Source organism: Miniopterus schreibersii, assembly GCF_964146895.1.
Source record: "Miniopterus schreibersii genome assembly, chromosome: 1".
Classification (NCBI taxonomy): domain Eukaryota; kingdom Metazoa; phylum Chordata; class Mammalia; order Chiroptera; family Miniopteridae; genus Miniopterus; species Miniopterus schreibersii.
Window position 1 is genome coordinate 161,657,090 of NC_138101.1, and position 15,069 is coordinate 161,672,158.

General features: G+C 41.7%; 1 protein-coding gene across 1 annotated transcript in view; it reads left to right on the plus strand.

Annotated features, from left to right (window-relative positions):
- The first annotated feature begins 658 nt into the window (after positions 1 to 658).
- HACD3 (3-hydroxyacyl-CoA dehydratase 3) overlaps positions 659 to 15,069 on the plus strand; it is a 30,793-nt gene continuing 16,382 nt past the window's right edge. The window contains exons 1-4 of the mRNA XM_081119509.1: positions 659 to 977; positions 10,996 to 11,038; positions 12,837 to 12,910; positions 14,128 to 14,292. Coding sequence (XP_080975635.1) covers positions 891 to 977; positions 10,996 to 11,038; positions 12,837 to 12,910; positions 14,128 to 14,292 — 369 coding nt within the window. The 5' untranslated portion in view covers positions 659 to 890. The remainder of the gene's footprint in view (positions 978 to 10,995; positions 11,039 to 12,836; positions 12,911 to 14,127; positions 14,293 to 15,069) is intronic.

The following is a 15,069-nucleotide window of genomic DNA, read 5'->3' on the forward strand; positions in this document are numbered from 1 at the left end:
CTATTTTAAGAGAGGCAAGTCTCCTGATCTACCCAATAGGATAGCACTAATATGTGGATTTTTAAGTTAACTAGAAGTATGTAAAATTAAAAATTCAGTTTCTCATTCTCACTGGCCACATTTCAAGCACGCAAAAGCTAGTGGCTACTGTATCGGGCAACTCAGAATGGAGTATTTCCATCAGCGCTGTAAATCTCTGACCTTTACATTTAACTCTCCACCCTGGGAACACTCTTCCATCCTGTTCCCACACTGCTTCCCTTATAACCACCATCCTTATTGTGTCTGAAATTACTTGCGTCCTTGAATAAACTGAGGGTTCCAGGTCGTCAGGGACTGTGTCTTAACAGCTGTATCTCCAGTGTTTAGCTTCGCGGCCCAGGCACATAAGCAGGCGTTCAGTAAATGTTTAATTAATGAGTGACAGAATGGGAGGGACCTTCCCGACACCCCAGTCCCAAGCCCTTTCCCGATGATGACCCATTCTTTTGAGTTTCCAGCGTTTTTTATTTAAAGCTTATCTATAAAGGTCGCCATAAAGACCAGAGGGAAGCGCGGCGCATCTGCGATCCCGGAGGCAGTCAAACCAGCTTCGGCGTCCTGCACTCCTGGGCCCGCCCCTTCCCGCCTTAGCCCCGCCCCATCCCGCCTTAGCCCCGCCCCGCCCAGTCTCCAGCCCGCTCGCGCCTAGCGCGGGAGCCAGCTCCGCTTCCCCGGGCTCGTCACTGCGCAAGTGCGGCCGGAGAGCGTGGGGGCGTCTGGAGGCTGCGGGCTGCTGACCCTCAGGAGCGCGCGGGTTTGCGGCCTGCGTTCTCGGGCTCCAGCCACGCACTACCAGAGGCAGCGAGGCGCAGCGAGCGGATTCGCCCTGCGCCCTGGGCTGAACGGCCATGGAGAACCGGGTGCTGACGCCGCACGTCTACTGGGCTCAGCGACATCGCGAGCTGTATCTGCGCGTGGAACTGAGTGACGTGCAGGTAAAGGCCGGGTCCGGGCGGCGGGACGCGCGCAGGGCCGGGACTCCCGGGACTCAGTGGGACCCAACCGGAGCCTCTGCTTCTTTGTTCCTGTGCGCGCTGGAGAGTCCGCAGTGCGCCAGCGGGACCCGGGACGCGGTGCACTGACGGCGTCCAGCCCCGGGCACGAGTTGGCCCTTGAGGAAAACCCGCAGGCCCGGGGCACGACCCCCTGAGGGCTGCAGGCATCTTCGGGGGCTGCGTGAGTCTCGTGGGGGCCTCGGAGGCTGTCCCGGGCCTCCTCTTTGTTCGTAGTCTTCGGTCTGATGGAGCCCGAGCCCGGCCCTGGAGGCCTGGCGCTTAGGGTTTGGGTCTGCTGAGGCCGTTGGAGGCGTGGGACGACCTCGTTGGGTGAAGGGCGCCGTGTGACTGTGGCTTAATCGGCCGTGGCTGGACGTCCAGAGGGGGCCTGAGAGGTCCAGCCAGGGGCCACACCCACTCCCCAACCGTTCAGTGATGGAAATCATTCTTGTTTATTTTAAAGTCCAGAAGACCTCGAAGACCTCTGAAGGCTGTGAGCTCAAGTTTGCTGAGTTGCATAGAGAATTTAAAAATTATCTTGTCACATGGAGCATTTATGCTTGATCTTATTGGCTCCCTGTGTGAGCAAGAGCTGAGGCTTCCTCAGTGGTGATCTCTGGACCTGAGTACCCCCATGTTTCTGTCCAAACCGTTCAGGATTCCAGTCTTTGAGGAACTGAAATTTCAGTCTGTAATGTTCTTTCTACAGTCATCCTTACCCCCACTCTGACACTTATGGTGCTTTGTAACTTCCATTTCACTTACACTCTCTCTCTGAGGTTATGATTGGATCTGTCAGCCTGTCTGGCTTATTGTCTTGCAAAGTGTAGGTGCTCTTTGAGTGCGGACTTGAATTTGTTGAATTTAATCTTTGCATCTAGAATATAAACCTGTTTTCCCATCGAAAGAGAAGAGGCAGTACTGGCCAGAATGCCTTTGAGTAGTCTGTGACATTGTACGGCGTGTCATTTAAAGTGTTAAACCAGGCCGAGTTATACTTTTGCCTCAGAGAGTGAGTAAATGTTCTGTGCCAGCTCTTTCTTCTCTGCTTCAGGGTGTCTTAATAAAAAAGGAAGAAAACAAAGTTTTTGTAGATGGGGGTCGAAGTTTCTGTCTAGAGAGGGCTTTTTTCCAGTAACCAATAAGAAGAGTCCTGTCTTTTACAACAGTTTCTAAGTATTTAGCATTATGTAGACCAATTAAATAAACTCAGACCTTGCCCTCTGTAGGTGTCTGTCATGTAATAAGGGTATAATATTCTGGGATACTTTTGAAGCTGCAAACAGAAAAGGTGTTTTTAGAAGGAAAGGAGTGGTGGTGGTGGTGGAAAGAAGTGGAAGTTCGTTGGACAAATGAAAAAATGCATCATACTTATTTTTCCTAAAAGGTTTAAACCTTTTAGTTAAGAAACATGAATGCATGTCAATCGTATTTGGTATATTTAAAAATATGAAGGTAAGTTTGAAATATAGTTAAAATGAAGAAATGTAAAGGTGGAGAAAAAATGGAATTTTTTTTAACTTTTTGGGGAAAAAATAAATCTCTTTTCTCCAATTGAGTTTTTTTGTTTTGTTTTGTTTTTCCTCTGGGATTTCCTATGTGTAATTCTGAGACATCCATTTTAGCTACCATTAGTTTAAAAGCAGCATGTCCATGCCATTCATAAAAGAAATCCTCTACCACATGTTGAGATACTATGGATTTGTAAAGCTATGTCAGAAAGATTTGGCTTTCTAAGGGTGTACTATTTACAAAGAAGCATATTATATAAAACAAAAAGTTTTGTGCATGAGTGTGTTTACTGACAAATTTGGAGTTGAATATTGAACCAGGTCCCTTGGTGTTAAAGGAATTTGTTACTTTTCTTTTGTTTAGAGTTGACTTCCAGAAATAAGATGAAGAATTCTTGTCAAACTGAGATTGGGAGAAGCTTCTAGAAAGAGAAAGGCGTAGACTTTTAGATCATGTGACTTGTACTGTGTAAACGCCATCCAGCCAAACACTGCCAGAAACATAGTACTTAAACACGCTGGGTTTATTACTTTTTTCAGCAAGGGAAGGCATACCTCATAGAGCCATGGGGTGTTTTAAGAGGGTATTAGAAAGAACTGATTACAGGATGTCGACTTTGGTGATTCGAGGATGGTCCGAGGAAGTGGGATTCACTTTAGATGCTGTCATAAAATGGTTGGTCATCTGAATATATCTTATCTATAGAGAAGAGACTAGCACAAAAATAAAACTGTTTATAATTGGTAGGGAAGTAGCAGTCACTTACTTTCGCCAAGAGAGGAAAGGTGCCTGTTATCTTACAGGTGACATAGTGGTCAAATTTTTGTCTGTGCCTACACACACAAAATCAAGGTTTCAGAATAACCTTGTCTGAGGTTGGTATTCTGTGAGATCGTTTATGTCCGGTAGGAGAATAACATGCTTTAGCTGTGAGTGCCATGCCAGCTTCTGAGTATCAGGGGCTGCTTTTTATTTTATTTTTAAAATTTCTTAATTCATTGCTCTGTGCAGGGCCTGTGAAACCAGTGATTCTGGCTCAGGATGAAGCAATTCCTTTGTTTAATGTAAACCATTTGTGTAGTACAAGATGAAGCAATTCATTTACTGGTTCAACCATTTGTGTAGCACCTACTCTTACCTTATTAAGCTAGGTGCTGGGTTGTTGGGCAGCTCTCTGTCGCCCCCTGCTCTCTCTAGCATGTCCCATATTATAATACTAGCTTACGTGTGAGTTTTAGTGTTGAATTCCAGTTTGGGGCATCAGCTCTGTTTCCCTCCCTTTCTGAAAGAGAGAACCATCTGGTTTGTGTGTGTTTTTGTGTTTTGAGAGACAGATAAATTTCTTTAAAAATGCACCTTACCAACATTCACGTCTCTATTCTCTTTGGAGCTGCAGGGTTAGTGGCTGATGAGAAACCACTACTGATGTGAGGAGGAATGGTGTGCAATAAAGACTTCAGCAGTAGCATTGTCTGTGTTTGAGGTGAGCGGTAGCAAAGAGGCTAGCTGGAGTCCAGAGGGGCTAGGACAAGGTTACTTTCAGAATAGAGTTTATTTTCAAGATAAACCTAATGGACAGATTTGTGTCAGCAACCATAGTAGTTGAAGCATTTGTTCACTTATCAGGGCTTTTGTTTGTTTGTTTATTTTAGTTGTGTGTGGACAAAGTGCATAGCTCTATTTGAGAGCTGTTTGAAAAATAAGATTCTTGTTCTTACCCAACAGAGTCTGGTGGAAAGAGTGGTAGCTGAAGATTGAGTCCTTGCTCTTATACTTACTATCTGGTGGCCATGGGTAATTCACTTAGCCTTTGTGAGCCTTGGCCTCTCCATCCAAGTAAATGTGAATAATAACACCTAATTCAGAGGATTGTTTTGAGGTTTGAATTGAATATTAGATTTGAAAGTGCTCTTTGAATTCTAGTGTGCTCTTCAAGTGTAAGGGATTATCATTGTGATATTAAACCTCAGATGAGAGACATACAAAGACCAATAGAGCAGAGTAGTCTATTAGAAAATTTATCCATATATAAGAAAACTTACTGTACAACCGTGTGGGTTTACAGATTAATATAGGAAAGGATGAACCATTCAGGAAATTGTACTGGGACAATTGGTCATCCAAGTGGCAAAAAGATAAAATGAGATCTTGCCTGCATACACAAAAGTCGATTCCAGGTGGGTTAATAACCTAAATGCATAAAGCAAAGCTACTAAAAGAAAATATAGGAGACTGTATGTTAATGGAACAGGGAAGAATGCATTAATCAAGACACAGGAAACTTTAAATAAGAAAAAGATTGACAAATTTAAGACAAACTTGAAGGAGAAATTGTGACACATATCACTGACAACTGACTGGCATCTTGAATATATAAAGAACCACCTATAGATCAATAAGAAAAAGGCATATTACCCAATAGAAAAGGGGTAGATAATAAAAGGAATTGAGAGTAAAAGGAAACAAGAATGGTCAATAAACCTGATAAGATACTTGACCTCACTTATAATCAGGGACATTTAAATTAAAATGATAGGACATTATTTTTCACATTAGACTGTGAAAAATCAGAAGTCTGACATTACCAACTGTTGGCAAGGGTGTTCAATGGTGGGACATTTTTATACAGTTTGTGGGATTATTAATTGGTACAACTGGTTTGGAGAACAGTGTGGCACTGTCTAGTCAAGCTGAAGATGTGCATATCCATATGCCTTGGAAATTTTGCTCCTTAGAGAAGCTCTTCCATTCATGTACAAAGAGACAGCATGTTCACTGCAGCAAAAAAAATTAAAAACAATCTTAATTCTCATCAACAGAAGAATGGATAGACTGTGATGTATTTAAACAATGGCATGCTGTAGAACAGCTAAGATAAATGAGACGGAACTGCCTGTATCTATAAAGATAAAGCTTAGAAATATAATACAAACCAAAAAGCAAGTCAAAGAATTATATAGACCATTTATGTAACATGTGAAATAATACTTTGTATAATAATAAATACCCAACTTGTTATAAGTGAATAAAGAAATACAGTGGGTGCCCTGGCTGGTGTGGCTCAGTTGGTTGAGTGTTGTCCTGTGCACCGAAAGGTTGCTGGTTCCATTCCTGGTCGGGGCCCATGCCCAGGTTTTGGGTTTGGTTCCCGGTTAGGGTGTGTATGGGAGGCAACCAGGCAATGTTTCTCTTTCTTTCCCTTTCCCTCTCCCTTCCTCTCTCTCTCTCAATAAAAACAGAAAAAAAGAAAAGAAAAAAAAGACATGCAATGGGAATAGTGGTTACCTGTGAGGATGGGATGTGTTTGAGAGAGACAGGGCAGTGGGATTAAGTAATTGTATAACTGTACCCATATCTATTTTATTTCTTTAAAAAAACCCCACTGATTCAAGTAAAGCTAAATGCTAACGGATGAGTGGTGTTTGCTGTGTTTTTCTGTGTACGACTGATTGCTTTTTAAATATTTCATAACGAAGATTAAGTCTGAGCTGTTCAGAACCACAGTAGAAAAATACTCGTAAAACAATAAAGTAATGAAATAATTTGGTAACTATTGAGTACTCACAATGGTCCACGCACAGTGCTAGGTAACTGGGAGTTCAGTGAGTCTCCTGCTTACTTTATAAGTCTTTTCTGCACATATATTAATCATACGTGCCAGTAAAGGTAAATACTAACAATTTGAACTAGAAAGGAAACCATCGTCTAAAGATTTAGGTAGCAGATAATTCATTGAACTCTAGTTCTGTCAAAAATTATGAAAATGGGGTGAGTTGATTTAATTTCAGTTTATTAAATAGCTATTGAGGCATTAGGGATACAGAGATGTGTGAACCATAGTCCCTGCTATCAGGGAACTCAATTCTAGAGGGGCAGATAAACCAAGAAACAATAAATACAGAACATTGTGATAAGTATTATAATAAAGGTGAAGAGGAGGTAGTGAGGAAGCCATTAATTTTGATGTTGAAAGTGAGTAGATGGGAAGAGGAATTAACATTTGACCTGGATGTCGAAAGATGAATAGATTAGTTAGGAAGTTTAGAAGAGCATTCTAATCAGAGGAAGAAAAGCAACCATAATATGAGTGCTTACTAGATGTCAGACTCTGTATATTATTGTAGCTCTCACAACAATCTTGTGAAATAAAGGGTTTTATTGTTTTGTTTTTAAATGATGACAGTTGCTGTGGATTTAAAAGTGAATGATAGAAATAAGTATGATATGACTAGGATTTGTACCCAGGTCCATCTGACTCCAGAGCGACCTTTTACCCCTTTCCTTATTCACTCCTCTTTTCATAAGCAAAGGCACAATTCCATCTCTAGTAAAAGATGGGCTGAGTTGTGCAGATCAATCTTTCTACTAAAAACTAAAAGTATTCAATATAAATCTTAAAATCATCAAGAATTCAACAAGTTAGAAAATAAAGCGGGAACTCAGAGGGGTAAGCTGAGCTCTGAAATTGCTTTTGCCTTCAGTACATTTGCTCAGCTGCATGAACTTGAATTTTGGTTTTGACAGCCTGACAGAGTGCAGGGGACAGAAGTAAGACCAAATCCCATCGGAAATGCAGTATGTAATAGGAAACCCTTTTCCCCACTAACTCTACTTCAGAGGACTACATAGTTGTAGAGGGATGGACTAGAGGTAAACCCAGCCCGTGTTCTCTGCACGTACCTTGGCACTGAACAAAGTGGAGGGAGAGGTCCTTGAGGACTTAAAACTATTAGTTGGCTCTCAAAAGATTATGCAGCCCAAATGTGCACAGTTTTGGAGACCCAAAAACCTTCAAGCCATGAATTTAGTTTCAGGTGGTCTAAATTGATAGGGTCCCTAGATGCCCGGCAGAAGCAAATGCAGATCATTGTGTTGATATCAGATAAGAGTTTTAGGTCAAATGTATTTTTAGAGATAAAAAGGTCAGTTCAAAATAATAGAGGTTTCAACTCACCAGGAAGATACAACAATATTAAACTTACATAAAACTAGTAACATGGTCTCTATAATATGGAAATTAACAGGTACAAGGAGAAATAGACAAGTTTAAAATAATGTGAGTTTTTAAGTAATTGATAGAAGATGACAAAATTCCAAAAAGATAGATTTTGGAACAAATACTTACCAGTACACCTAATGGATATATATAGGATACTGCATCTAATAATTCCAGAATATGCATTATTTTCAAGTTTACTCAGACCATTTACAAAGTTTGTGTCTATATACTGCTTCCTTAAACAAGTCTCCACAGATTTGAAAGGATTAAAATCATATAGGGAATGTTCTCTGATCACAGTGTAATTGAGGTAGAAACATAAGATAGCTAGAAAATCTTATGTGTTTGGCAATTAAGAAACACTTCTCAGTAACCCATGTTTCAAGGGGGGAAAAAACGATAATGTAAATTAGGAAATATTTTAGAGTGAATGATAATGAAAATACTACATTCAGAGCTTGAGAGGTGCTACCAAAGTAGGAGCTAGCAGGAAATTTATATTTTTAAATGCTTACATTTAAAGTATTAATTAAAAGAAAAGAATGAAGTCTGAAAATTAACGCCCTCTGAGTCTATTTCAAGAAGTTAGAAAAAAAGCCAATTCTCTTAAAGTTGAAGGATGTAATAAGGAGCAGAAAACAGAGATAGAATCAATAAAGCTAAAAGTTAGTTTTTTTCCTCACCAAAGGATATTTTTTCCATTGCTCTTCAGAGAGAGTAGAAGGGGGGGAGAGAGAGAGAAACATCCATGTGAGAGAGACACATTGATTGGTTGCCTCCTTCATAGGCCCCAGGGAGCTCCCTGGGGATTGAGCCTGTATCCGAGGTAGTGCCCTTGGCAGGAATCGAACCCAGGACCCTTCAGTCTGAAGGCCAATGTTCTAACCACTGAGCCAAACCAGCTAGGGCTAAAAGTTAGTTCTTGAAAAGACAAATAAAATGAACCAATCTCTTGATAAGATTAAAATACAAACCTTATCAGTAATGAAAAAGGCTTAACCATACATAGAAGCTACAGACATTAAAAAGCAAAGAGAATATTGAATTTATGTCAGATAAAATGGATAAATTCTTAGAAAGTAAAGATGATTTCTATCAAAGAGATAGAAAACCTAACTAGCACAATAACCATTAAATAAATCAGTAAGAAATCTTCCCACAAGGAAATTTCCAGATGTTTTGAGTGGCTTCACCATTGAGTTCTACCAAACATTGATAGAAATAATTCTAGTTTTATTAGTTATCTATTACTGCATAACAAATCACCCCAAAATGTAGTGGTTTAAAACAACAATAATCATTTATCATCTCTCTGTTTCTGTGGGTCCTTCAGGAAGGACTAGGGTTGTTGTGGCTTGGGATCTCTTCACGAGGTTGTAGTCAGATGTCAGCTGTATGGTAGCCTGGGGTATTCACTTCAAGGGTGTCTCACTTACCTCGTTGGCAAATTGGCATCCACAAGTTGTTTTCCATGTAGGCTTCCACACAGGACAGCTTGAGTGTTCTCATGACATGGTGTCTGCCTTTGCCCATAGTGAACGGTCAGAGGCGGCCTAGATGGAGGCTGTAATGGCTTTTATGACCTAACCTCAGAAGTCACATTATTTCCACTGTATTCTGTTGGTTACTCAGATCATACCTGACGTCAGTTAGGAGGGGACTGCACAGGGTGTAAATACTGGGGGGAGAGGCTCACTGGGGGCCATTTTGAAGGCTAGCTACCACACCAGACTTGTACTTATATTTCCAGAGAAGGGGGGAGGGAGACGGAGATATAAGAAAGGGAAATTGTAGGCCAATCTCACTTAAAACTGTATATACTAATTTTTTTTATCACTTCAGGGTCTCTTCCCAATTTTGAACTTGTGTCTGGCATAAGCATTTTTAACTGAAATATTCCTCTACTGCCACCACTGTTGGAGAAGCTTAAGCTGAAATGCCCAGTGTACTGCTGGGTAGGAGCTGCCCCATTATTGCTGAGTTAGCATCTGAAATCTGGCTCACAGAAATGCTTAATGACCTCCTGGACTTGGGCTGCAGCTAGCCCTTAGACCTTGCTTGCACACACCTGTCTGTCTGAGGAGAGTAAAATGGGCCTCCAAACCTCCATTTTTCCTTCCATGTGGGTTAGGGTATGGGGAAGAGTTGGGCAAGAAGTGACCTAGGTAGGAAACTTACTTCTAAGACACCCCAGAACTCTAGCTTTCAGATCATATTTACATCAAAACCCTGTTTCCCTTGCTGAGGAATCATGCCCCTGGAAGTGTAGCCTTTTTTATTTTATTTTTTATTTATTTATTTTTTGCCTTTTTAAAAATTAGGTTTCCTAACTCCCTCTTCCTGTCAGAGATTGTCTAGATTGTTGACAATCTAGACAATCTTTGGTTGAGCTGCTCAGCCTGAAATCTTTACTTCCACGGGGTTGGTTCTTAACATAAAGCTTGGCTCAAATGCTCCCCTACCCCAAGTCTTCATTATTCCCCTTTTCCTAATACTCTTGGCTATGAATAGAGCATCTAGGCTCCCACTGCCCATTAGTATACCCCCCTCCAATCTTCTGTCTTGTTGGTTTCCTTTGATGTGTGATGGAGCACAGAGACTGAGCCTACAGGAGAAAAATAAACCAGTTAAGGCAGTAGCAATGGAAACCTGCTGCTGCTTGCTTATTAGCTTTGAGGTAGGAGAGGTGACTTGTTTCTCTACTGGGAAAAGAGTTAAACTACTTCATTTTAAATTATGCTGCTAAAGGCATGTAGCAACCTCTGGGAAGAAATGAACAGTTTTGAGAATTTCGGTCTGTTCTACTCTTCCTTTGAACTGGGGCTAAGAGAGTGCGGGGCCTCAGGTTAAGGTGCTGCGTGTTTCATTTTCCTCCAGCCCCAGTCCTCAGCCCCTCCCTCTACCTGTTGGAGTTGATTTATTCTTCAAGTTGCAACACAGGCCTCGCACTTGGCGAAGCTTTCCCCAGCTGGTCGGTTTCCAGTTTGCTTGCTGGTTTAACTGTACGCTTATTGCTTTTTACTACTCATTGGGTCTTGCGTGTGTTATTTGATACTCTTTGGTATCTTCTCACAGGAAATGACTCATCTGTTCAATTAGGTTCTCTGCCTCCACAGCCCAGGGACTGAGGGGAGAGATCTGAGCATTCCCCTGTAACACCTCATACAGCACCTTGCACTATTCGCAGTTATCAGATGGACTGGCTGAGTTACCTGATTGTTCTGCACAGTTAGAGCAGTTTCGGGTCCTTCCTGCAGGAGCCTGCAATCTCAGATGGGTGCAGATAGACATAGAGAAACTCTGCACAGAGATGTGAATCAACGACTAAATGTATTTCTTGGGGGAGGCACAGGGTAGGAGGTGAGTCCCCAAGGGGGAAGGATGGTTTTAATTCCATTTTCCTCCTCATTAAAATGCCCTTCTCGCATCCTTGGTCTCTTTTCACAGAATCCTGCCATCAGCATCACTGAAAATGTTCTGCATTTCAAAGGTCAGTATTTGGGTACATGCTCCCAGCTCTCTACGAAGTTGAAGAGGTTTAGTGGTGGTTTCTTTTTATTTTTATCTCTGTTTTATTCACTTTCTATTTATGCTCACCTCTCTGGTACTCTTGGGGTAAACTAGATTGTTTTTGAAATACATGATTAAGAAAGTCAAAGAATTTGTTTAAAATCCTGCTTTCCCCTTGGAGAGGCAGTAGATATAGCAAAAAAGAATCCTGGGCTAGAAATACGGAGATTAATTCTGCTGCTACCTTAGACAACTTACTGACTTCTCTGACCTATAAAATAGGGTATTGGGTTATAAGTTGTGTCTCTCAAACTTGAGGACCCACAGACATCTGAGAATATGTCCTCAGCATCCCCCAGGGCCATAGACCTAGATTGAGAAACATTGAGTTAAGCATGGTCACTTTAAGTGATACGTGGCTTCATTGCAGCTGTGAACAGAGATGCAGACACAGCCACTAAACTTGGTGGTTGTACTCCCTTATAAGGTAGCCATCTAGGGGACCTTTTTTTTTTTTTTTAAAGATTATAATGAAACCAAAACCAGAAATTTTCTTAATGACCCTGATATTATACTTACAGACCAGTTTAAGAAACACTCTAGATGATACCTAAAGCTTTTCCAGCTCTGGCAGCCTTGGATTCTGTGAATCTGCCTCCATCTCCTTTCTCCTCAGTCTATCAGCACATTTGCTGCTATGCCTCAGAGGGTAGGTCTGGATTTATTGTCACCCAGTAGAGTGGGATTCGTCCTGATTTCTTTCTGTTCTTGTTCTTCGGAATGCCATTAGTAAGTGACTAGGGTTATGGGACATTGAAGAGTTTCTCTTTTATATGAGATTCCATCTGCCTTAAGATACTTGCATGAAATCACAGCCTGACTTTTGTATCTACTTTTCAAGATGAGAGCAGTGGTAGTAGCACCTCAGGGTTTTTTTCAGGATTTGTACATTTGAATAGAAGTTAAAGTGATAAAAGTGTATCTTTCCACTTGGAGCTTAGAGACTGTTCTGTCTTAAGGAATGTATGGTCCTAGGGAACAACTGCTACCTGTAGCAAGTATTAGGCAAGTTCTGCTACATATGGCCAGATGAGGAAATAGAACCGAATTGATAGGTCAGAGAGTGAGAGGGGAAGGGATGTGCAGCAGGCACTGGCACTGAGGCATGGCTTGATTTGGGGAGAGGAGCTATGTGAAGGCACAGGGATGGCATAATGGTCAACCCAGGCTCTGTCCTCCCGGTGCCCTTTGTCCTCTCTTAGGAATGAGTTGAGAAAATGATTTCTCTCTTTTTTTGTTCCATTTGGGATGTGCTAAAGGAGAAGTCATCTTCTCCATTTTCTATCCCTGGTTGAAAGGTGTTAGGTTCAGAGCTTTCTTTGAGACAATCCAGTATTTCCATGTACCCTGCAACTTTCCTTAACCCGATTTTTCTCTGCTCTGGATTCGGCGCCATAGTACAAGTGAAAGTTAAATTTATATCTATGTGATACCTTTGGCTTTGCTTTCTGTAATCTTTTCCCTGCCTATTTGTACTGGGCATTGTCAGGGCCACGTTGGAAGATTAAGGAGCTACTCTGGAACTGACCATCAGAAGGACATGTGGAGATAAATTTTTGTTCAGGATTTAGCTTATCTAGCTGTTGAGTAATTCTTCTCACAAGCCCCCACTCATTTTGGCAGGAACCACTGACATTTGTATACTTCTGAAAGAACTGCACTAATGGATGGCCTTTCTCTGCTCAAGTTCACAGTAACCCTCACTTCTTTCTTTACAGCTCAAGGACATGGTGCCAAAGGAGACAATGTCTATGAGTTTCACCTGGAGTTCTTGGACCTTGTGAAGCCAGAGGTATGTTCTTTCCTTTCTCACTTTCTGTTTTTGGAAATAAATACTAATATTTTAGTGAAATGGGGAGCAGGGGTTGTGGGAAAGAAGATAAAAACCAAAGGAGAATATAGTTCTATTGTTTGGAACAGGTTTTAGCTGCAGAGGAATGTGGAAGTCAGAACCTGAGGCGATTCTGGGCTCTGCCACTTATTAGTGGCTTGAACAAATCCTTTCACTTTTTTTGAGTTAGTTTTCTTATATGTTAAATGATCTCTTATCCAATCTGCTGTTTTCCAGCTCTGATATTCTGTTTTTTTAGTGATGACAGAGGAGAATGGTCCCCATAGAGAGCAGAGTTACAGAGGGCAGGTGACTTTCACGTGACTTTGCCAGAGGGGCAGTAGAAATCGGAAAGGCTAAGACAGTTGATCTTTAGAAAGAATGTGGGACGTATGTTGAAGTTTCCCTTCTCTCAGAGCTTGACGAAGCTTCTGTAACAGGAAGGGAGAGAATCCAACACATGGTGTATTTCACTTTCTGGAATTACACTCTTTCTTATCTCTGGGGACTTGAGCACATGGCTCTCTGTCTATAGGAGGTTTCAGTTGCTTCGTTGTTTTAATAGCAGTGGTTTAAGGGGTGGAGAACTTATCATGGGTCTTGCTTTGGAGGTGAAGGGAGAAGCTATGTAGAAGAATAATGAACTGGAACAGCCTCTAAGAATTTGAGTGTAGTTGGGAAGACTCCCTGGCTGACCTTTGTGAAAAAGTTGTATCTGATCCAGTACAGTTGTGGCCTTGATTAGACCTTTCTAACATAAGGACCCTATGCCAGGGACCATTGATCATTTGAATTCAGTCATCTTCATGGGAGGAAAATTTGGAAGGTGAGGATGTACTTGAGAGAGTGATTGGATGTGGCACCTTGCATGATGTGGATCTGGCAGGAGGTGTGTCTAGTTTCTTCTAGGATAACCAGGAACACTCTGCCTTTCTTACCCTGATTTCCTCCTGTGGCATTCATTGGGAGAATCAGACAGTGCTGTTCTTACCAGCTCTTCCCTATACCAGCCCTTGGTCTAGATGTTCTCTTGTATCAGGATGTGTAGGAACAGAGAAGGAAGGGGAATTAGCCTACCTGCAGCTTCTCCGTATAGTCATACTGGCTTGGGGCAGTTTCAGGGAAGGAGAGGGGATGGGAAGGAAAAGGCATTCTCACATTCTCATTTTCTCTCTTAGCCGGTTTACAAACTGACCCAGAGGCAGGTAAACATTACGATACAGAAGAAGGTGAGCCAATGGTGGGAGAGACTCACCAAGCAAGAGAAGCGCCCACTGTTTTTGGCCCCTGACTTTGATCGCTGGCTGGACGAGTCTGATGCGGAAATGGAGCTCAGAGCCAAGGTCAGTAAGGACCCTAGGACCTAGACAGAAATCATGAGGAGCCCAAGTTATTTGGGCCACCTCAGATACCTCTAAGGGTCTGATAGAATAAATACAAACTTAGAAATTCAGTTAATGACCTGGAGACATGGTTTTATAGAAGTACTGGTCATATATTTTGTAGACTGTTGCTCCCTGTGGTTTGATTTTTTTCATGATTAGACTAGGGTGATTGGCTTTGGGGAGGAAAACCACAGAGGTTTCATCTTATCATGTCATATAATGGGTCCGTACTATCAACATGACATTGCTGTTGATACTGATCTTGCTCATGTGGCTGAGGTAGTGTTTGCCGGGTCTCTTCACTGTAATGTTACTTCTCCCCCTTTCTGGACTCTTTGGAAGGAAATTCCTATGCATAGCCCATGCTTAAGGAGTAGGGAGTTATGCTTCCCATCTTCAGGGTGGAGGATCTACTTACTATATTTGAAACTATTCTGTTCCTGGAGGTTATTCTCTCCCATTTATTTATTCAGTCATTTAAAAAATATATCAGTAATGAATATTTATTTTATAGTTTGGGTTATAATTCTATACTAGTTATTTTGTTGCTCAAATTATTTCAGCTTTGGCCAATAGAACTCTTTCAGTTGGCTCTTGTGTCCCTTTTACAAAGCTCCAAGCTCCATCATTGCGGGGCAGGCTTTCTTTTTTGTTAATCCTCTCCCAAGCATATTTTTTCCATTGATTTTTTTTTTTAGAGAGAGTGGAAGGGAGGGGGAGAGATAGAGAGAGAAA